This window comes from Dromiciops gliroides, chromosome 4 (assembly GCF_019393635.1).
Source record: "Dromiciops gliroides isolate mDroGli1 chromosome 4, mDroGli1.pri, whole genome shotgun sequence".
Taxonomy (NCBI): domain Eukaryota; kingdom Metazoa; phylum Chordata; class Mammalia; order Microbiotheria; family Microbiotheriidae; genus Dromiciops; species Dromiciops gliroides.
The window spans coordinates 418,254,268-418,278,349 of NC_057864.1; the positions used below are offsets into that span (position 1 = coordinate 418,254,268).

At 34.5% G+C, this 24,082-nt stretch overlaps 1 protein-coding gene across 3 annotated transcripts in view; it reads left to right on the top strand.

Annotated features, from left to right (window-relative positions):
• ABCD3 (ATP binding cassette subfamily D member 3) overlaps positions 1-24,082 on the top strand; it is a 95,020-nt gene that overhangs the window by 52,132 nt on the left and 18,806 nt on the right. For 2 of the 3 annotated variants that reach the window (XM_044001149.1, XM_044001151.1), the window contains exons 5-10: positions 4,712-4,781; positions 16,230-16,327; positions 16,934-17,057; positions 18,639-18,695; positions 20,354-20,496; positions 22,797-22,866. In XM_044001149.1, the coding sequence (XP_043857084.1) occupies positions 4,712-4,781; positions 16,230-16,327; positions 16,934-17,057; positions 18,639-18,695; positions 20,354-20,496; positions 22,797-22,866 (562 nt within the window). The remainder of the gene's footprint in view (positions 1-4,711; positions 4,782-16,229; positions 16,328-16,933; positions 17,058-18,638; positions 18,696-20,353; positions 20,497-22,796; positions 22,867-24,082) is intronic. The other variant, XM_044001150.1, reaches the window with a different exon arrangement.

The following is a 24,082-nucleotide window of genomic DNA, read 5'->3' on the forward strand; positions in this document are numbered from 1 at the left end:
CTTAGTAATTATGTGACCTGGGATAAGTCCTTTAACTTTTGGGAGCCCCAGTGTCCTTGCCTTGCCTTGCTGAGGCAGCACAGTACTGTGAAAGGAATGCTCCATTTGGAATTGGAGGACCTGAATTCATATTCTGCCTCTGCTATGTAATCTGTCATATCCCTTTACTGAGCCTCATCTGTAGAATGAAAGGGTGAGACCAGATCACCTTTGGGAAAATTTTTATCTTTATGTTTTTGATATATGGTCTATAAAATGGGGAGTGTGACCTGGGGACAGAGTGTTGGATCTGGAGTTGAGAATACCTTTATTCAAATCCTGCCTCTAACATTTAGTAGTGTTTGGCCCGTTGCAGCTTCATTTCACTCTTGTGAGTCTCAGTTTCCTTTTTTGTAAAATGGGGATAGTAATAGGACCTACCTCACAGAAGGTGGTCATGTAAAGTGCTTTGCAAACCTTAAAGAGCGATATAAATAACTAAAGTTACTATTATTTATGTATATGAAAATTCCTAAAGCACTTTATATGTCTGCTAACATTTGTGTGTGTATCTTTTCAGAGCTTCTATTTTGACACAACACAGTTCAGGGTAAATAAGTCCAACTTTATGCTTTTTTTATGCTTCCTCCTTCTCCTTTGCCCTATTTTCCTTCTTCTCCTTTTCCTCCTCTTCCTCTTCTCCTACTTCTTTACTTTGCATGCCTATACCTATGATTTTATTTTATTTTATTCCCCCCCCCCCTTTTTTGGTGGGGCAATGAGGGTTAAATTACTTGCCCAGGGTCACACAGCTAGTAAGTGTCAAATATCTGAGGCTGGATTTGAACTCAGGTTCTCCTGAATCCAGGGCTGGTGCTTTATCTACTGCATCACCTAATTGCCCCCCATACCTATGATTTTAAACTTGTTGATTTATATTTCTTGTGTAAATAAATTTAGTTATTAGCACAAATAGGAATTTGAATTTAAACCTTTATTTCCATTTGTCTTAAGGATAGTTTTGTCACCTTACTAAGGAATTGCAGACATCAAATGTAGAATTTTTTAAAAAATTCTTTTTTAGGTTGAATGCTGGTGGTCAGGGAGGCCCCTGAAGTTTTGCTATTCATAAGTCTAGATCTTAAAGTAAATATTATTTAGTCATCAAAGGGAACCTCAGGGGAGGAGAAATGATTAAACAAAACTTCTGTTAGTGGTTTTTCCTAACCACTTGCCCCACCTCTCCCCAGCTTTAGGGAGATGAGTTGGAAACTGGCCTAGCTGTGGTAATTGGGTATATTAGAGTTCTGTTCATCATTTTTCAGATGAAGAAAGAACTAATTAAGTTATTTGGCAAAGGTCATATAGCTTGTTATTAATAGACCTTACACTAGAAGTAGAAGAGTGTGTGTATCTTCCAGAATATGGCACTTGTAGTAGCTGTTGAAACCTTGTTGCTAATCTTTAGCCTCATTCTGTTCCTCAAGTTTCACAGGTACACGTTTTGTTTTCCTGCACATTTGATGTACTGCAGACAGATATTACATTGGGTTATTTAAAACCAAGAGTGAGAGTTTAGTGCTTGCCAGCTTTATGTTGGTACCTTAGATTATCCTCTTGTTCTGTTACTACTTATCGACTATGTTTTTTCCCCCAACTCTGTTGCATACATAGTCATATTCAACTTTCCTTTAGATATTTATATCCTGAATCATACTTATATTGCTTAAACCGAATTCTATTTTATTTTCTTAACCTTCATTTCATTACCCTCTTATATTTCTTCCTTTTCTTGCTACTTGCTAAATATTTCTTCTAAAATAATTAATATATTTCTTTAGATTTAACATTAACTGTATTCACTTTAGACTTCTTTCCCTTTACCATGGAATCATACAAGTCTGGAGCCAGAAAAACCTTAAAAGATAATCTAATCCAACCCTTTCATTTTTGCAGATAAGGAAACTAAAGCACTGAGGGCTGATTAAATCATTTGACAAAGGTTATATATCTTGTTAGTAATAGATCTGGTACTAAAACACAGGTCTTCTGATTTCCAGTTAACTTTTTCCACTTCTACACCAGAGGCTGGGGCTTCTGTTTGCATATGTCTTGGGAGATATATATTGGAGTTGGCAAGATTCTCAGTAGGTGGGAGTTTACATTTGTCACTAAGTTTTTATGTCAGGTTCTTCCAGGTTTCCATTCCTTCCTTTTTGGGGGCAGTGAGCCTGAAAAAATATAATATATATGAATCAAGTTCTTAGTTTGAGCCACAATATCAGGTATTGCTCTGCCAGTTGTACGAGTTACTGATTAAGGAGGGAAATGGGGTATCAGTTACTGGCCTGCAGGTAAACTAGATCAGGCTTAGAGATCAGTTAAGAGTTACTGATCTTTTGGAACCCCTATTGTAGACATTAGATGTCAAAACTTTTCTTACCTTTTCAGATGAATTTTTTAAAAGGATTTAGTGACTCCTTTCAAGTACTCTGTGAATTCTTATAATAGTCATTTTGAAGTTAGTTAAGTTATCATAGGTACTTTTAAATTTCTGGTTTTAGTAGAATGCCACTTGAGGATTTTGTTTTCATTAAATGTTACAAATTTTTAAAACTTAAGAATTTAGATTATTGAACAATAAATTATTTGGAAACATGTAGAAAGCTAAGGTTACCTGCTATTTAAGCATCAGTTCAAATGCTTTTAGTGATTTGTGTATATATAGGTGTGTGTGTGTGTGGACATAAATGCCAAGAAGAATACTCTAAAAGGAACTTAACATGGTTCTTGACATACCTTGTTTTAATTCATATTCTATATAACTTTAGGTTTCTTTATCAACAGCTTGCTAATGCTTTTGCTTTGTGGGTAAATCTGATAAAAGGAAGGATCCTTTTCAAAGAAATAAATTATTGTTCTTTTCAAACTACAGAAAAAAAAAACAAATGAGTTCTTTACCGCTTTTGAAATTTCCAAGCATTTAAATAGCAGGTTTTTAGTGGGACATTTTAAAAATAAATAAACGGAAACTTTTGTTTTAAAATAATTTTTGTTAGAATAATTTGCTTTTATGTCACCTGCATTTTGCATCCCTACCCCTTCCAGAGAGCAGTTTTTATAATAAAAGAAATAAAAAGAAGGAAAACAAAAGTTCCCAGTAACATATTGAAAGATTTTGGCAATATATGAAGTGAAACTAATACTTTAAAAATAATTACTAGAACACCTATAGGATTTTTAAAAATATAAAGCAATTATTTTTTCTTTTGCAGTGGAATTATAAGCAGAAATAAGATATTATTCAAGAAACACTTTATAAAGTTTATAGCTGCTACTCCAATGGTAAACCATTGCTAAAAAAATAGCATGCATTTATTGTATTTTATAATAATGTGTGTTTCACCGCTTGAGCATCACTAAGGCACTTTGCTTTACATGAATTCCAGCCAAAGTTGTTAAGCTTTTTGTTGTCTTCACTGTTTTATGTACCTAATGTTCTTATCAATGTAAATAACATTGTATTCTTATTTGTTTTATTGGTGTTCATCACAGTCAATGTATTTTTTTTTTTGCATTTTGCTATTTGAGGAGTTCTTTTAAAGTTTAGTCTTCAATTTTAACCTTAGTCCCAAAGATTTAGCTTCTGGTATAATTTTTTAGATGATTCTAGATGATAAACTTTGGCCGGGGTGGGGGGGGGGGAGACACAGATAGACATTTTTAAACTAAGGATTCCTATTCATCTTCTTGGTACTATCATTTTTCCTGGTTACTTTGTTTTTACAAAGGCTTTGATAATTTTATAGTTTTCAATTCCAAAGGAAGCCATTAAATATAATTCTTCTCTGACATACATAATAGCTTAGAAGATGTAAAATATACTTTAGTTTTGAATAATAATGTCTTAGATACCACACTGAGTAAATTTTTCATTCTAAAATTCTTCCACTTCTTTGACTCAAAGAAGTGGAAGGGACCATATGCTGGTACTTATTCTTAAATTCATTTCACTCCATATTTTTTAAAAATCTCCATAGAATCAGTTCTGTGTTGTCCCTTAGTAACCTATTCCCATGCTTAACAACTTGACATGATATTTTTCCTCTCTGAATCCTTTTTAAAGTAGCTTAATACCTATTCCTTCTGTCCATTCTCCAGTAGAGAATAACTAGTTGTTGGGAATAACTGGTCGTCATTCTTGTTATATAGGCAGCCAGGTAACATGTTGCATAGAACTTTGAACATGGAGTCAGGAAGACCTGAGTTTAAATCCTGCTTCAGTCACTTATTAGTTTTGTAATTCTGGGCAAGTCACTTAATCTTTGCTTCAGTTTACTCATTTTTAAAATGGGGATAACAATAGCACCTACTTTACAGGGTTGTTGTGAAGATCAAATGAGATGGTATTTCTAAAGTTTTGCAAACCTTAAAGCACTGTATAATGTTAGCTATTTTTATTGTTGTTATCATAGTTGTTTTCTCCCCCAGGTAGAGGACCCTAAGTGAGGAACTACCTCAGCTGTTCTAATAAAATGTTAATATGTCAAAAGTTGTGACCAGCTTTTTTGTTTTGTTTCATTTTTTAAAGAAAATATTTTGACACCTTTTTACTTATGGATTCTTTGGATAATTAAAAATTCCCCAAAGTAAATGAAACAATGTACAGAGTCTGCTTACAATGATGATTTGCTTCATTTGCAACTAACACTCTGCATGTGGTGGTTTGCAGTGGTATCATTGGTCGCAGCAGAAAAGATTTCAAGCGGTATTTGTTCAACTTCATCGCTGCCATGCCTCTCGTAAGTGTACTTCTTTTTAAAAAATCAGGTTTGTGTATATATTTTTAAAAATGATTTATTATAAATAGAACTTTTAAAATCCATTCAGACTTATGGCCTGAATTTTTATCTCAAAAAAATTACAATCATCTGTTGTATTAGCCAGAAAAATTGCAGTCCTTCCAGTATGACTTACGGTTCCATTTCATTTCATTGTACATAAAGGACAGGGCCTTAAAGCTGGTACTTTTTATTTAGTGTAGCCAACTATATCCTATAGAACCTACAAATCTCAAAGCTATTTAGTCTTTATAGAAGACTCAATTAGAATTTTCAGTCTAACTTTATTTAACTACTTGAATAAAATATAAATGCAGTTTTGGGGGTATTAGAATTGTCAATTCCTTTAGTTTTTATTTAGTGGCTTTTTGCACTGTGGGGATTTTAACATTCAATTGAGGGGAAAAGGAGAGACTGCCCGTAAGATACCCATTTTAGGGGGCAGCTAGGTGGCACAGTGGTTAAAGCACTGGCCCTGGATTCAGGAGGACCTGAGTTCAAATGTGGCCTCAGACACTTGACACTTACTAGCTGTGTGACCCTGGACAAGTCACTTGACCCTCATTGCCCCGCCCCTCCCCAAAGATATCTATTTTAAATTGTCAGAAACCTAGATTTAGTAAAAATTGATGGGGATTGAAAAATAAATGGGAAAAGAATAATCAAAAAAGACCATTATTTAAAAAAAATTATTTAAAAAGTTGAACTAAGTATAGACATTGTTAATCTTGGGGTGAAGGCTCAGCCAGAACACTGATCTTTAGCATTTGTTTGTTTGAGAGGTTGTGAGGTAGAAAACAGAATTTTCTTGGAAATATTCAGAAAACATATACAAGGTATCCCCTAAAAATAAAGTAACCTGATATATGAAATTTTACTTTAGTGGAATTGATGAAATAGGAATGAATTTGGTATATATAAACTTCAGTTAATCTTTAATGAAATGTTGAGCTTTTCCTTGAGAAATTCAGCTTAAAGTATATTAAATTTTCCTCTTGTGTCTGGGATGCTGATGGGCATACTGGAATTATATAGAAGTCTGCTGTCATCTTTCTTGGTTACTGGAAAAACTTTTCAACATTCTACTGTAGTTCACATTGTATTAATTTTGACAGCATTGTAGCCAGCTACTCTGGCAAGAGAAATATGGAAACTTAATGAGACATTTTGCTATGTATTCTCTATTTTCTCCACCTTTTTCTGTATCTTCTCTCTGAATCATTTCTCATAATTTGTAATGAAAATAAGTAGGAAAATAAGATTGGATATGCAGAATTATATTTTGCAGCCAGCTTTTAAAATATGAATTTATGGATAGAATTCTGTTTTAGTAAATTTGCCAGTATTTTATAATTGTACCTTTGTATTCAAACTAAGATGAAAGCTTATTGTAAACTAGTATACTATTTTTGTTCTGTATATAGTGGACACATTGGGGATATTTTTCCTAACATTTTCCTGAATATTTCTGAAATGCTAGTTCTTGAGAAAGTAAATATGACCAAGTCTATATTTATCCCTTCTGTTATTTTAATACAATGAAATATAAACAATCTCAATAAAATTTTACATTTTCTCAAAAATGCTGTGTTGGACACATTAAGGGTTTTTATTTTGGGGGTTGGGGTAGGGAGCAAAATAACTTTTTTCTAATCAAGTTCCTTTGGAGAAGAAGATATTCCTGGATCATTTTATAAGACTCTGAAACTTTTTTTGGAAAAACAAAAATAAAGATTGTCTCTTAGGGAGGGACATCAGAAGAAAAGAGCTACACACAGATCTCAATATTTACCAGAAATCTAAGTTTTTAACCTGTGTTCTCTTAATGAAGCACCAACTTATAATGGTTAGATATTATAAATATTAAAATATTGTTGTATTTTCCATAAAATGGGTAGAATAAGGTGAAGAACAGGTTAAGTTACATGGAATCCCTATGGGAATGAAGGTCTCTTAGAATATACTTTCGATTTTCTCAGTAAAGGTGTCTTTCCCCATCCCCCACCCCCTATTTCTAGAGTAGTCTTAGGATCAGCGGGAGGGAGAGAATGTTACCAATTCAGGAACTGTATAATCCTACTAAGATGGATTATTCATGGTGTCCCAAAGCTCTTGTGTTACTGTGCTTATATTCACTATTTCCCTTATGTTTAGAAAGTAGTCCTCTTGCTCCCCATCTTCATCTGTTGATGTTGTACCCATATTCCATATTTTAATGTATAGCCTAAATGCTGTCTTTTCCATGACATATTCCTTTTTCCACCAGCCAGAAATTATCTTTCTTTTTTTGGATATCATTTTTATATGAGTTTATTTTATATTTTATCTCATAGTTACTTGCATTTCCCATGTATGTCTTGTAGCATATCATAAATTCCTTTAAATCTAGGACTCTGTTATTTATCTTTATGTATTCCCTAGCACCTAGCATGGTGCTTAATAAATGTTGAATACAGATCTGAGGAGTAGGGTCATCTTTTGAAATTCATGCCCTTTGAAGATAGGCACACTGAGTGTATTGTTAGTGGAAGTATGGATCACATTATGCAAATAAAATGACTAAAATATTTGTAGATTTTGACTCCTAGGTTTTATTACTAGGAATATACCACAAGGAGGTCGTTGATAAGAAGAATGGCTTCCCCATATACACTAAAATAATTATAAGTAACATGAGGGGGGTTTAGCAAAGTAGATTCTATAGATTGGGGAATGGCTAAACAAATTGTGGTACATGAATGTAATGTAATATAACTGATTTTAAAAAGGACAAATGTGATGAAGGAAAAATGGAAACATGGAAAGACCTACATGAACTGATGCATAATGAAGGGTATAACAGAGACAAGGAAACAATTTACACTGTGACTGCATCACTGTAAATGGAAAGAATAACAACCACAAAACATTTGAAAATGAATGTTGGAAAATTATATAGAACAAGCATGGCTCTAAAGAAGAGATATGAAAAGATACATCCTTTTTTGGAGAGGTGGGAGGTCCATGGATATGGATCATAGCAGATATTTTCAGAACTTTTCTATGTATTGACCAGTTTTGCTGGTTTTTTTCTTATCTTTTTGTCTTTAAAAATGTTTTGTTACACGGAATGGCTTGGGGAGTGAAGGTGGGGAAGGGAAGAACACCAGAGATTATTGCAATGTAAAAAACAAAAGATTGCAATAAAATTTCATTTTTAAAAAATTATGCTCTCTGGTTCTACAGCCAGCTTCCCAGTCTAATCATAGTACTCCACTAACTTCTTAGACATTTACTTTTCAGTGACTTAAGTACCTGACAGTGTTTCTTTTTAACTTAACCCCTTCCAGTCATCCTTGGTGACTTCAGTTACTTTATAGTGATACTTCATCCAATTCTCTGGATGCACAGGTCCTTGAACTCAATTCCTGTGGACTAATTTTCCAGTCCCATTTCATCCACTCACTGGTGTCCCATATCTCACAGTTACTTGGAACTGTTCCTGTTCCTTGCCCTCTGTTCAATACTTTTTCTTTTTCTTTAATTCCAAGGGAAGAACTTCATATTCATTTCTGTTAAATTTCATCTTGTTAGCTTCAGTTCTCCATTCATCTGTTTAGGATAATTTTAGGTCTCAGTTCTGTTATCCAGTGTATTAGCTTGCTTTCTTTGACAAATTTGATAAACCTATTATGTATGACTTTACCTCCCAGAGGGTTTTTTTTTTTGTCAGAAATGCACTGGGTAAACCTTAAAGTTCTGTGTAAATATGAGTTTCTGCTTTTATTTCTTCATAAAACTCCTCTGATTCTCAGTGTGGCATGGAGGTAATCCTGGGTTCTCCAGGAGGACATAAGAACTAGAAATTGCCACCAACCAGAGAAGCCTTCAAGAATGGACTATATGACAAACTTTTCTGCCAAGAATATGGCAGGAAATTACAGTGATGCTTATTAGCAGAGGACTGATCCTCTGGACATGAATATTTTGGGATCATGGTTGCCATCCATTCTAGGTAGTCCTTTTCTGTCTTCAAAGTGATGGTAGGGAAGCAGATAAAAGGAGGTAGAACTACACAATTCTTAGACCATCTATAATCATTAATTTACCTATTGGCATGTGTAATCTCTATCTGATGATCATTGAGTTGGTGCCTTACCAGAGGAACTTAACCAGAACCCTTGAAAGGACGGGAAAAGAAAAAAGAAATTTTAGTTATATGGAAAGGCTTCATAGAGGTTCTCAGAGAGCCTAGTGAAAGAGTTGGATTTATTTTCATTGTGTGCCCAAAGATAGCAATGTATTTCATAGATCCTTTGGTCCTCTTGCCTTGCAATACTCAAAATGAGTATAAACAAAAAGATTGTGGTAAATATTCATTGGTATGTGAATTACATGGGACAAAATAATAGTTAAATGTATTGAGTTATAGAATACATTTTTCACTTTTACCTTAACAAAGCTTCTCATATTAAATGTATTTTTTGCTCTAGTCATTTTTTGATGATTTTTCATTGGGTTCACAAGATTTTGTGCATCATGAAACTATATTAAAATACCATTTTAAGTCTAGCCTTGATTATAACCCCAAAGGTTTTTTCCTCTTTTTAAAATTAAAATTAAAAAAAATCTACAGACATTTCATAGGTTTTAAAATGGGGTTTAAATCAAGAAAATTCCCAGGAGTTGTGAGTAAAGAGAAGAAAAAATTAAGAGGACAGGATGGAGAAAAGTACATAATCATAACTGAATATCATTTGGATGAACTGACCCATAAAATGGAAGATCCAGGATTGAAAGGATTAGAAAATAGAACGTGGCAGTATGTTGTTTATAAGAAATGCTGTTGAGATAAAAAGAGTCATGGAGTTTAAGTAAGTCACTAGAGCAAAATCTAAGCGGCAAGATGATGTGGTAGATACAATACTGGGCCCAGTGTCAGGAAGACCTGAGTTCAAATGCAATTTCAGACATTTATTAGCTGTGTGATCCTGGTCAAATCACTTAACCGTTGTCTACTTCAGTTTCCTCATTTGTAATATGGGGCTAATAATATCCACCTCCCAGGGTTGTTATAAGTATCAAATGAGGTAATATTTCTAAAGCATTTAACACAGTGCATGACACATACTGAGTGCTATAAAAGTACTAGCTAACATAATCATAATGATGATGACTATGCTTTAGTGGAACTCAAAAAAGCAGCAGTAGCAATCATTTTAAATAAGGTTATGCTGATTAAAGGTTTTGGGTTTGTTTTTTTTTTTTAAGATAAGCTGGGAAATTAATTTTCATGACTGTTACATCCTTGGGTCCACAGCCTTTTTAAGTGAGAAATTTCTTTGAAGTTTTTCTTTCATGTCTTCCACAGATTAGCCTATAGTTCTTTACATTTTAATGCTTTAAGCAGTTTGTCCAACCTGGCACTTGTCTTGTTAGCTTTTTAAAAAGTTTGAGCCACTGATGTTTGAATATATGTTGGGGGTATTGAAGAAATGCACTGCATGCAACCCTTCCCACCATTGTGCTGGCTATGCCAGGAAGGTAGGAAGTAAAATGTGCCATTAATTTTTTTTCAAGAAGTCTTGTGTAATATTACTCTAGTTTTATACAAGCAGCATTAGATTCAGAGTTAGAGGGCCTGGATTTATCATTGAATTGCTCGGGGGCTCAATTTATTAACTTACAAAATATTATAATGACCTCTGAGGTTGTTTTCAGCTCTAAATCTATCATCTTATGACCGTTATAGATTCTAAACAAGGATTTCCTACCAGAGTGGAGTTTTTCTTAATGTTCCTTTTCACAGATTTCATTATACTACTTTTTACTGAAATCATTATACTGCTTGCATTTATCCCAGGAAAACTACAGAATATCCTCAGAAATGATCACTAGTTATTGGACAGCAATCAATTTAACCATCTAGAGTAGAAAAACAAATTGGATGAAAACACAAGAGCATAGACTGTATGATGTGGGGCTAGATGAGCTGCTTATTCAATATTCCCTTAAAAGTTTTTATCTTGAATGGTTGGTGATACAAATAAGTTGGGCCAAGATTTAGGTTGGAAGTAGTGTTCTAACTGAAACTGAATGGGATTTTCACTGATCCCAAATGGCTTCATGCTTCAACACTGATATTTAAATGATGATGGCATATAAAAGTGAGAGAAAGGACAAATGAAAAGATGTCAGGATATAAGTAGGCAGTAGTATATTTGTAGTAATAACTTGCACTTTAGAAGTGACAGAATAAATAATGTCAAGGACCTATGTTACCAGGAAAGGGAGTGCTGTATTATGTAGTGAGAATGAGAGAAATCCGATGGACAAAGTCCAAAAAAGGCTACGTTGGGTATCTTTGAGACATTAAAAGAAACAGTAGAATGTCCTAGGTTCATTGCATTGGACCCTATTGAGAGGATTTATAGAAACAAGGACAAAAATAACGAGATGAGAAATCATGGAAGGAATTGAAGTCTGAAATGGAATAGGGAAAATGTACATTCACACTTCATTCTTCTCAGCAATACAATGGTCCAAGATAGTTCCAAAGGACTCATGATGGAAAATGCTTTCCAAATCCAGGAAAAAAAAGAACTGTTGGGGGGCAGCTAGGTGGCGCAGTGGATAAAGCACCGGCCCTGGATTCAGGAGGACCTGAGATCAAATCCAGCCTCAGACACTTGACACTTACTAGCTGTGTGACCCTGGGCAAGTCACTTAACCTTCATTGCCCTGGGGGGGGGGGGAGAAATTAAAAAAAAAAAGAACTGTTGAATCTGGATGCAGATCGAACCATACTGTTTCTATTTTTGTTTTTGTTTTTCTTATTCGAGGTTTTTCCTTTTTGCTCTGATTCTTTTCTCATTATGTGACTAATGCAGAAATATATTTAATGTGATTGTACATATATAACCTATATCAGATTACTTGCTGTCTTGGGGAGGGGGAAAAGAGGGGAGGGATGGAGAAAAATTAGAAACTAGAAATCTTATAAAAACAAATGTTGAAAATAATCTCTTGGGGGCGGCTAGGTGGTGCAGTGGATAAAGCACCGGCCCTGGATTCAGGAGTACCTGAGTTCAAATCTGGCCTCAGACACTTGACACTTACTAGCTGTGTGACCCTGGGCAAGTCACTTAACCCCCATTGCCCTGCAAAAAAAAAAAGAAAATTATCTCTAAACGTAACTGGAAAATAATAAAATATTTATATTGGAAAAATGTGCATTCACGATGTCCAAAATTCATGTAAGTGTTAATGTTGCTAAATAAAAATATATGTTGAGTAGAGCAAAAGGGGAAAAACTCTCCAACAGACTAATAATACTGTTGGAACCTGTCATTTGACAAATTTTTGACCTGTGTAACTGAAGTATCATCCAGTTTGCATCTCTCTGTCTTGTCTTCATTGGTATTATTATGTGTGACTGTCAGATGTTTTGCTGAAATCAAGTAAAATACAGTGCAAAAAGAGCTGAATGTGAAATTCAGAAACCTGTTTTCAAATCTTGATTCTTGGTATTTAATAACTTTGACCTTCGACAAATCATTTCTCCTCTCTGAGACTCATTTTACTTTTGTGTAAATTAGAATACCTACATTATTCACCACTTCTAATTGTTGAAGTAATTAAATTAAGGTTATGTGTAAAGTGTTTTGTAAACTTTAAAATAAGTTGTTATGTATTTTGTCTTTCCCACCCATCAAGTAACTCAAAAAAAGGAAATGAAATTAATCTTCCATACTTTGTTCTTAACGAACTGCTAACCTCCCTCCCTGCTTTTAGTAATGTTTTCTTCACTTTCTAAATGTTTTCCAGTTGTCCTTTTAATCATCTATTCTAGACTTTTACCAGGAATTTACATCAGTTTCACTGTTTTATAGTAACTACCTTCCTCCCCACTTTTTTTTTAAAAATTCAGGATAATGTTTGCCTTTCTCTAGTTTTAGGGCACCTCACCCATTCACCATGATTTCTCCGAGTTCACTGACATCAGTTAAGTAGTATGTGCAAGTTCTTTCAGTAGTAACCTGGGTGTATTTTTTTCATGTCCAGTGTCTCGAGCTAATTTAGATTTAGTAGGCTTGCCTTTTCCATCTCATTTACCTTGAGTTGTTGTTCCCTCCTCACTTTTTTTTTTTTAAATCTCAAGATTGTTCTCCAGGAGAGAAAACTGAGGCAAAATGGCACCTCACCTAGTGGCTCTTCCTCAGAAGTCTTTCTCTCTGACATTTATATGGGCATCTGTTACAATTGACCACTTTGTTTCTTCTTTAAACTCTCTTCTTTCTTAATGATCTGCTGCTTTTCTTCTAGTTTATTCTTCTTTAGTTTTCTTCACTTTTTCCATTTCCTCCCCTGGTACTAGAAATATAGTCATTCCCTGGTGCTTTATTTTCTGTTTCTTTATCCTAGGTCCCTTGGTGATCTTGTCTAGTTGTATGGCTTCAACTATCCAGTCATATTGATCTACTTGGTGCTCCCCATACTTGGTCTTCTACCTTCTGCTATCTTGCATGCAGGAAATTCACATCTTGCTTACCTCTACCTCCTTTTCCCCCAGCCCTTACATCCTTCAATTGACCATACACATAGCCGCCACATTCGTTTTCCTGATTTGCAGATTCTTGGTTTATAAAACTAAACTTCTCAGAAATATCTCCAGTGGTTCTCATTTGCCCATGAAATAAGGACCAGGCATTTAGTTGAGTACTTTGAGTACTGAAGGTTTTCCACATTTTGGTTTCACTTTATCTTTCCCATTTTACTACAGGATTAACTGTTTGAACCCTTCTATGCCTTCCCTAACATCAGTTATTCAGCAAACATTTACTAAGCATTATGAGGCAGGCGTTGTGTTGAAGGCTTCAGGTACAATGGATCTTAAATTCTAATGGGGGCAATGTAGATATCTGTGTGATGAGACCCAGAGTAGATATCAGGCAATTTTAGAGGGTGAGCTGCTGGCTGGCCTTTGAGAGCGCGCTTGCATTTGAGTTGAGTGTTTAAGGAACACAGGGTTCTAAGGCAAGGTGAGGCGGGAGAGCATTCCAGGCACACGGACATTGATGCAGAGGTACGTTGTTTGTGCACCGTGTGTGAGGAATTGCAAGTAGACCGGTTTGGCTAGATTGTAGAATGTGTGTGAAGACTGCTACGTTAAGTAGTTTGATCCAGTGTTTATATTTGATCCTAGAGTTTATTGAGTTGGTGGGGGAGAGAGGAGAGGGTCACTTGGTCAGGCCTACACTTTGAGAAAAATCACTTTGGTAGCTGTTTGGAGGGTGGGGGTATTTCAGTAGTGTAGGAACACATGAGTAACTAGAGAGTGTGGCTCCAAAAAGGACAATATCAGATAACTGATTGCATGCAGTAGGTAAATGAGAGTGAAGAGTCGAGATTATATACTTGGGGTGGACTAGAATGGTCGTGGTGCCCTTCAGCCATACTAGGGAAGTTCAGAAGAAGGGGATGTTGCAGGGGGAGTGTAGATGATAAGTTTGCTTTGTACACACTGAGCTTGTGATGCCTTTGGACCATCTTTTTAAAATGTCCCTTAAGTAATTGGTAATGCAGGTCTGGAGGTTAGGACAAAGTCTAGAGTGAGATATAAAGATCTAGAGTCATCTGCATAGAGATAATAATAGAACTGCAGAAGGTGAAGGGGTAGACAAAGGAAAGAGTATGGAGGGAAAATAGAAGGCCTAAGGCAGAGCATTGTCAATATTCATAGTTAGTGGGGGTGATGGAGATGAAGATCCAACAGAGGAGACTGAGGAGGAGTGGTCAGACCACTCAATCCCGTCAAATTGTATTGAGTACTGTTTTTTTGTGTGTGTGTGTGTACACATATGCACATACATGTATTGCTGGACATAATTATTGAAACAGCATCTTTGTTAAACTGACTAGACAGATATATATGTTAGAGAAGCTTTTGTTTAGTCGATTTAATATTCTTGTCTGCTAAATAGTATTAGTAGGAGTTCAGCCTTGCTATATTAAATAAGGTGATATTTATGATAGCTATTAAAGGAGATACCACTTATATTCTGTATGTTGAGTAATGTTGCTACATTTGCCACCATGAATTTGGAATCTTTTTGAACAGTAATTCTTAAACTTTTTTGTTCTACATGCAAAAGACCCTATCGATCATCTATCCTTAACTCACTCCCCCTTGCCATTACATTTTTATAAAACAAAAGTACCTCACCAGGATTAATATAATGAATAGTATTTTATTAAAAGAAGAACAAGTAAGCTATATTATAAAAATTTTTACCAGAAAAAAGTATAAAATTTATAATTATATAGGAAAGACTGCATGATATGATATAAAGTATAGAGAATAAGTCCTGCAGATAGTGTGGCCTTAAGTGTTTTGTTGAATTCATTTTAATAGAACACTAGCCTGAGAGTTAGGAGACCCGGGTTGTAGTCATAATGACATTGGACAGGTTGCATAATCAAGAGGTTAGATTGAATTTTTCCATTCCTTCTAGCTCTAAAATCTTATGATTTCTTGGAGTGGTGCCATATTAATGTCAGGTAGTAGGAATTTGAAAATTATAGATTGATAGCCCATATGCTTTATTGGTTTCTTAAAGATCCTAAATCCAAAGGAAGGCCTCTGGTATAATATGTTGGTCTCTAGAACTAACTCATAGAAGGACATGGATAAGAGTCTCTGGATGGACACGTATAGCTACCCTCACTGATAAGATCACAGACCAAGTCATAATATAGGAAATTATGTGGGAGAATCCTCATGTCTGGTGGACAGTTGACAGATTCTATAATTATTTTTCTAGTAAAAGAAAGCAATAGGAGACAAAATTATAACTGGGAGGAGGGAACTAGGTGTGGTATTTAATAATTGGTAGTATATGTTATAGTAAAGTTCTAAGCAAATTCTAACAAGGTTATGTCAGCGGCCCTTTTCACAGCTTTATTAGTATGCTTCATAACTTGGATTTAATGACATAACACTCACAGATTTGTGCAAGGCAGCATGGCATAGATAGAAGACTGATGGCAGCATGGGGAAGACCTGGGTTGATGGCTTACTTCTTGACACATAATGCTTGTATGATTGTAGACAAGTCATTTAACATTTAGGGACTCCAGGCAACTCTAAAACAATTAAGTTGCTGAATGGTTTGCCCATACGTATTGGTGGAGGGAATTTACTTACCAAAAATCCCCTACACTAATGAAATCTTTGGTCTAGGCCAATAAAACAAAATATATATTTTTATACATTTTAAATTAAAAGTTTGAAAACAGATTTTTATTGATTTGAATAGTTGTTGTCCAATTATAAAAATTTAGGATTTGGAGACAGTAAACAACAGGGATCTAGTTATGCTTTAATAATAAGAAATGAAATGAAACTAATTACTTGTTTTTTTGTTTTAGATCTCTCTGGTGAATAACTTTTTGAAGTTTGGGTTAAATGAACTTAAACTGTGCTTCCGAGTAAGGCTCACTAAATACCTCTATGAGGAATATCTCCAGTAAGTGATAATCTTTTTCTTTTTAAAAAAGTTATCCCCCTATAGAAAGAACTGATAAAAAGAACACTTGTGGATTGTACATATACAACCTGGTTTCGATCTTGTGGAGGGGGGAGGAAAGAAAGGGAGGGAGGGAGAAAAATTTGGAACTCTAAATCTTATGAGAATGAATGTTGAAAACTACCCTTATATTTAACTAGAAAATAAAATAAATGTTTGTTGCTTAAAAAATAAATAAATAAAAGCTATCATGCAGTTGTATCTATTTCATATAATTGAGATTTGTTTTTATTATTCTTAAGAAAAACATTCTCTGAAGTAGCATTATGTAGAATACTGCATTGTATTAGCGTTGCACTAAGAGTCAAGGGACTCCAGTGCTGCATCCAACCTGCTACTATCTAGCTGTGTGGCCTTGGTCCAGTTAGTTCACCTTTCTTGGCCTTAGTTTTCCTTATCTGTAAAATGAATGGGTTGGATTTGATAATCTCCAAGGCCTTCTCAAGTTTCAACATTTTGTTTTTCTTTGTTTATATTCGAGTTTGGGAAAATTAAATCTATATGCTTTTTCATTTTTGTGAAATCTTTGTCTTCCTGTTGTTTCAGAGCTTTCACATATTATAAAATGGGAAATCTGGATAACAGAATAGCTAATCCTGACCAGCTGCTTACACAAGATGTGGAAAAGTTTTGTAACAGTGTAGTTGATCTCTATTCAAACCTTAGTAAGGTAAGTTTCTGAAATAAATTTTAAACTTTATAATTTCTGTTGCTGAGCTATGTAGTTCTTAAAGGATTTAATGTTCCATAGCAGCAAATTAGTATTTAAATGTTTTTATGACACAACATTTGTAGTAAGATGAAATCACTGTATGAGGAGTTCTAAATTAAAATTTGAACTAGCATTTAAGCCTTTATTTTAGTTTTTAAAAAAAATTTTTTTTTTGGTGAGGCAACTGGGGTTAAGTGACTTGCCCAGGGTCACACAGCTAGTAAGTGTTAAGTGTCTGAGGTTGGATTTGAACTCAGGTCCTCCTGAATCCAGGGCTGGTGCTCTATCCATTGTGTCACCTAGCTGCCCCATAGCCTTTAGTTTTTAAAAACACCATTTTCCAGCAGGTTTTTTTTTTTTTTGGTACAAATATCTAAAGTACTTTTGCTTCTTATAGATTTTTACCCTCTAATTTGGTTTATAATTAAAATTTTTGGAAGCAGTTTTCAAAACTGTTAAAATTTTAACATTTAAGTTCTTGGAATTATATGTTATCTATAAAAGATTATATATTAGCTATATTCGCTTCTTTTTGCCAGCTTTCTTAGTTTCATTCCTAAAGCTACAGACCAAGTTTAGGGCTTGATTGCTTCATAGTGGCATTAGTGCAGTAGTTTCTTTATTGGATTCACCTTCTCTTCAGTCTCATTTTCTTTTATTTAATGGTAAAAATTATATTTGTCATAGCATTGTTTTAACTCTACCCATCAATAAGTAATAACCACACAATTCTCTTCTTAAATATTCAATAATACCTAACTACGTCAAATAAAAGATGGGGTTCAAAAGCCTCTACCACTTACACTGCTTAATCTCATCTAAGTGACCTATCCTCACCTATCCTCCATCTAGTCCTACTCTACCACCATTACCCGTGCTCTACATTTCTCTCCAGATCTCTCTTTATATTCCCCTTGTTTGGAATATATCTCTTTGCCAAACTCTTCTCAGGATTTCTCTCTCCCCAGACTTTACCTGACTGATTCAAACTTAGAGATGCTCTAATAATTCACTCTTTCCTCCTCTGATCAAGTGTATTCTTCTGTAGTTCATGTATGTATGTTATATGTATTATTGCCAGTCTTTATATGTTCTTGTATATTCTTTAATCATTTGTCATCACTAGGATTTTTGTTGGGAAGAACTTTTAGCAGATTAACTAATATAGTCACATGTACTTTTTGGAGGGTGACATATGGGAAAGCAGGATAAATCTTATTCTTCTTGACATCCCTTCAAACACTTAATGTTAGTTATGTCCTTATATAATTTCTTCTCAAATTAAACATCCAGTTTTTCATTGTAATTTTCAATAATACATCTTGTTTTATCTTCTTATTACATTGTAATTTTCATAAGGACAGGGACTGTACATTTCACCACTATAATTCCTTTTCTTACTGTAGTTTTATACATATTGAATTGCTATACAATGTTGACAGTTTCACATTAAATGCTAAATAAAGCTAAATATTTTCTTATTTATTCAGCTACTGATCCAAATAAGATTAGTTCTGATGCTATTTTTTTATTTTACAGCCATTTTTAGATATAGTTTTGTATATCTTCAAGTTAACAAGTGCAATTGGAGCTCAGGTAAGTTTGCGTTGTAACCTAATATATTACTTTGTATTTTATTATAGATTCTTTAACGGTCTGGATAAATGAATATATATTTCAGTGTACCTAGATTGTACCCAGGGATTGTAAGGTGGTAGGGATAAAATCCTAATAGAAACCATGTGGCATTGTAGTGATTTAACTTTTTTTTTTTTTTTTGGTGAGGCAATTGGGGTTAAGTGACTTGCCCAGGGTCACACAGCTAGTGTTAAATGTCTGATGCTGGATTCGAACTCAGGTATTCCTGAATCCAGGGCCGGTGCTCTATCCACTGCGCCATCTAGCTGCCCCAGTGATTTAACTTTTAATGCCTCAAGATTATGAGTCAAATAAAAGGATAAACTTTATAAGTTTGTGAGAACTATGAACACATGAACAATAGCAGCTATCTTTTCAGAGTAATTTCTGAATGTTTTGGGTATGATCCTGTTGCTATGAGAATTTCAAATGCTGAATTTTTAATATTACTTGTTGAATATTTCCAAATTGTTTTCAGACTTTTTCAGAACATTATAAACATTTAGTATGCGCTTTATGCAGGACAGCTTATGTTATGTGTTCTGGCCTCATTGTTCTTTATACTGCTCGATAGAATGAACTTTTTAACACTGAAGAATTCAGCATTAAAGTGTAGCTTTAATTAAACTATATGTGTAGTGGTATTGAGTTACAAGAAAACAGTAAACTTTATAGTTTTACTGGTTTGTATGCTTGTCATCTAAGAAAGTACCGAGAATGAAATCTTGAATCTCCTTTAAACTTTGCTTTTTCTTTCTAACTCCTTGCTTTCCTTGGAGACAATATTTAATTTCTTTCTCTTCAGCATAAGAACTTTTAGTAGCCATTTAATTTTTATTGATATTTAAAATTTTTACATCACCCACATTTTCTACAGTATCTCTCCCAGAGAACCATCATCCCTTTTAATAAAAAATGAAAAAAAGAGAAAAAAGTTAAGCAAAAAAACTAATATATTGAAAAAATTCTAAAGTTATAATTTTTCCACTTATGTGATCCTTTACTGTACATAGAAGTGAGGGGGAGATATAGTCTTTGTTTATTATAATTTCATAGTTTCTGTTTTAATTCATTGTTAGTGTTTTCATTTACATTGTTGTAGTCATTGTGTTATGTATATTTTCCTAGTTCTGCTTATTTAATTTCACATTCATTCATATTTCTTTCCATACTTTCTTTTTTCCTCATATTCATTGTTTCTTGCAGTATAGTAATATTCCATTATATTCAAGTAACACAGTTTGTTTAGCAATTACCCAATCAGTGGGCATCTTAAAAATTGTTATTGGTGACTATACATGCATAAAAACTATGTGTGTGCATTTATATGATTTTAAGGTGAAAAAAATGTGAATTTGAAAAATAACTTAATTTTTTGCATATAGATTGCATATTTAGCTTTTAGCATAAATATGGTTAACTCAAGATTTTAGTTTTCAATAAAAATTAACCACTATTAATATGTTATTATTTTCTCTTTTCTATCTAATAATCATAGAAACCACTTTTATTTAAAGTCAGTGTAGATGGTAACTTTAGATTTATGCAGTAGTTTTTTCCTAGTGGAAATATCATGATTTTTTTTTAGTGTTTATATTTTCCCCTGACAATTACAGGGACCAGCTAGTATGATGGCCTATTTGGTTGTCTCAGGCTTTTTCCTGACCCGCCTCAGGAGACCCATTGGTAAGATGACAATGACTGAACAGAAATATGAAGGTGAATATAGATATGTTAATTCTCGGCTCATCACGAACAGGTAAATAGGATTTGGTGAAAGATATGTTACATATTCATAGTAGTTGCAAAAGAAGACTAAAGATGACTGATAAGTTGCTTATTAAGAATAGAAAAGGGGGCAGCTAGGTGGCATAGTGGATAAAGCACTGGCCTTGGAGTTCAAATCCAGCCTCAGACACTTGACACTTAACTAGCTGTGTGACCCTGAGCAAGTCACTTAACCCTCATTGCCATGCAACATGCAAAAAAAGAATAGAAAAAAAAAAATTTCTCCTGTTATTGAGATTTCAGAGAACCTTTCAGATTTCCTGGTGCTATTTAATGTATAGTGCCCCTGACAATGACTTCCGTATCTTATGTAGTTAAAATTGAGTTTCATTTCTTAAATCATATCAAATTAATAAGCTTAGATAAATATATAGTTAAATAGATGATGTATTAAGTACTTACTTTATGCCAGGAACTGTGCTATAAATACTGGTGATAGAAAAACAAATGGAAAAGAAAAACAGCCCTAACTCTCAATGCACTTAAATTATTATGGAGGAAGATAGTACATAAAAGGGAGCTGAGAAGGGTCTTGGGGGTAGGAGGAAAAGTTACCCAGATGGGGGCATAGTGACAAAGTCCAGAGAGTCACAAGTGGATCTAGGAGAAAAATGGAGAACAGCTGGCCTGGGACCTTCTTCAGGATGGAGATTCAGTGGGGTGGAGGGAACTTCCAAGGTGGAATGGCAGCCAAGGCATAGTGGCAAAGTCTTTAACCAAGAAGATTGATGAATTGTCTTCTCATATCTATTCTTGGGGACCAAGCTTGGTCATTGTAATTTTGCAGTATTCAATTTCAGTTATTTTGTTTTTGATGTTCTTTCCATTTTTAGGATTATATATTAAATTTTATTTTCAGAATAAAATATTATTTCTAAGCTATATCAAAAATTTTCATAATTTACTTAAATGGTTTATCCTCTTCTCCCCTCCCCCCTCAACTTATTTTGATCCTAAATGAGGCATGAGGAAATTTTATGAACTTATAAATCTGCTACAAGTTTTATCAAATTTTGCTAATCTTGAAGATTCTAAATCTCATAGCATTCTCTGTTCTTCATAATTTTAAAAAGTTTCCTTGAATGTGAAAGATTATTTTAATTCAATTTAGCAAATATCAATTAAAAATACTTTTCATGTAAAAGAGAGGTTGGTGAGGGAGGTAATTTGCAAAGGGATTGGTTCTAGTTATGCTAGCAGGTTGTCTTATTTTGAAGAATAAATACTTCTTGGTCTAGGCCTAGGGAATAAGTGTCATATAGATGTATTTACTTATCTAGGGTTGGAGATGTGTTGGGGACACATAGATTGCCTACCAGGGGAAATAGATGGGATTTTTTTTTAATGGGGCAATGAAGGTTAAGTGACTTTCCCAGGGTCACACAGCTAGTAAGTGTCAAGTGTCTGAAGCTGGAATTGAACTCAGGTCCTCCTGAATCCAGGGCCAGTGCTTTATCCACTGCGTCACGTAGCTGCCCCCTACCAGGGGAAATAGAAAAGAGATAAACATATATTTTAAAGAACTGCTTTTTTAAAATTAGTCTTTTGTTCTGGCATGGACAAAATTAATTTTGGTTAGAGATGTCTTTACTGGTAGCAGTGTTTAACACAACTTTTAACTGTTTTAATATAGAAAAAATGTACGTGGGTAAAATTTCAGGAAAATCATTTTCTTGACATTATTTCATATGGTGCATGGACTGAATGTCCGAGTAAATTCAGAAACTATGGACGCTTCTCTTAGAAACTTAGTTCAGTGTTTAAGTGGTACAATTTTCTAATTTTAAGTAGACTTTGATAAAAATTTATTGCTACTGTCAGCATTCCTTTTTGAAAAGTAAAAAAAGGTAAAAAGTAAAAAATTAATAATTTGAAATATCATTAATATTCCTGATATTGTAATAAAAGGGGAAAAACAGATTGATGTGCGTTTTAGTGGTGATAGTCATTCGTGACTATTTTGAAATAGAGGTAGGCCAGCCATAGTGAATAAGAAACCTGTTTTCATAAACCAGGAATTAAGACTTTTGCTGTAGTGTACAGATTGTAGGTAGGTGGGCCTCAGACCATGGCTGTATAGAATTGTATTATTTTTGTGAACAGATAAAAAGGGTAAGGTCATTTTTCTCAAAAGTTGAGAATGAAGTAAGTGGTCAATAGTGATAGTCACATACTGTCTTCTTAAGCACAAGAGATACATTTGAAGTCACTCATACTATGCTTTTTCTGAGACTGAGATTGTATATTAATGCTCCTTTTTTTCTTTAATAGTGAAGAAATTGCCTTTTACAATGGAAATAAAAAAGAAAAGCAAACAATTCATTCAGTCTTCCGCAAACTGGTAAGAAAAAAAGAAACTATGATTGACTTATTAAAGAAAAAATTTATTACTTTGGAATTAGTGTGTTATGACATACGTTGATGGTTCAATAGATCTGTGGTCATCAATGCAGCCAGTCCTTTCAACAATGTAGATCGCAATCCATCCATGCCCTCTCATCCTATAAAACTCTTGTCCATGTTCTTCCATATATTATCCAGTGGTTAGGAATTGGAGATCCACCCAAAATGTTGGGGTCTTCCTCTAGATATCTTAACATTGTGTGAATACAAGTGGAACAGACAGCCTCACATGGACAGACAGACAGAAACATGTATATATGTATAGTAATGAGTAACTTCAAACATTAAACTGCTAAAACACCAGATAACATGAAAATTTATTATTTTTAATAGTGAGGAAATAACAGGTCACAAATATTGGAATGACTTTTGAATCAGTATTTAGTCAGTCCATCAGTGCCACAGAATCACAGATTTTCAGAAACATTAGGGATCTCAGAGACCATCTCGTCCAACAAATTTCCCAAAACAGTCTCCCTCAGCGGCATATTCAACAAGCAGTCATTCTGCTTTTGTCTGTGAGGCATCATCCGTGATTTGGAGCTAGAAGGGATCTTAAATGGCGTCTCCTCCTCCTCAGAAATGAAGAGTCTGGGACCTGAGGAGGTTAAGTAAACTACCAAAGATAATACAGGTCGTCTGACTCCAGATTTTCTCACTGAGTGCATTCACTCCTAGGGAATTTCAGTGGCTCTCCATACTTCAAGTAGAAAGTGACCATAGCAGGGAGATGAGGGGGAGGAGGAGGAGGAAGGAATAACAGGAAAGGAGCTGGGGAGGGGATGCTTCTTGGAAAGATTGATCGTGTCGGATGGTGGATCCACCTTCTGGAGTTCCTTCATATTTGGAGGTGAGGTAGGGTGGCGGCACTAGCTTTTGGGGAAGATCTTGTCAATGATTTTCTTGGACGGGGGCGGGGGAGGTGAATTAGGTTCAGTTGTGACTTATATGCTTTAGTATCTCTGAGGCTTTACGTTTGATGGGGCCACAGAATGGCTCAGTTATTTAGGGCTAAATAACTGAGCCCTATCAGCTTGATATACAGGGCATATCAAAAGTCATAGTGCACTAAAATGTTTGAGATACCCTATGTATAGACTTAGATCCTTAACATGATTTTCTCAGTCTTGGGAGTAAATGTGATCCAGGGCCAC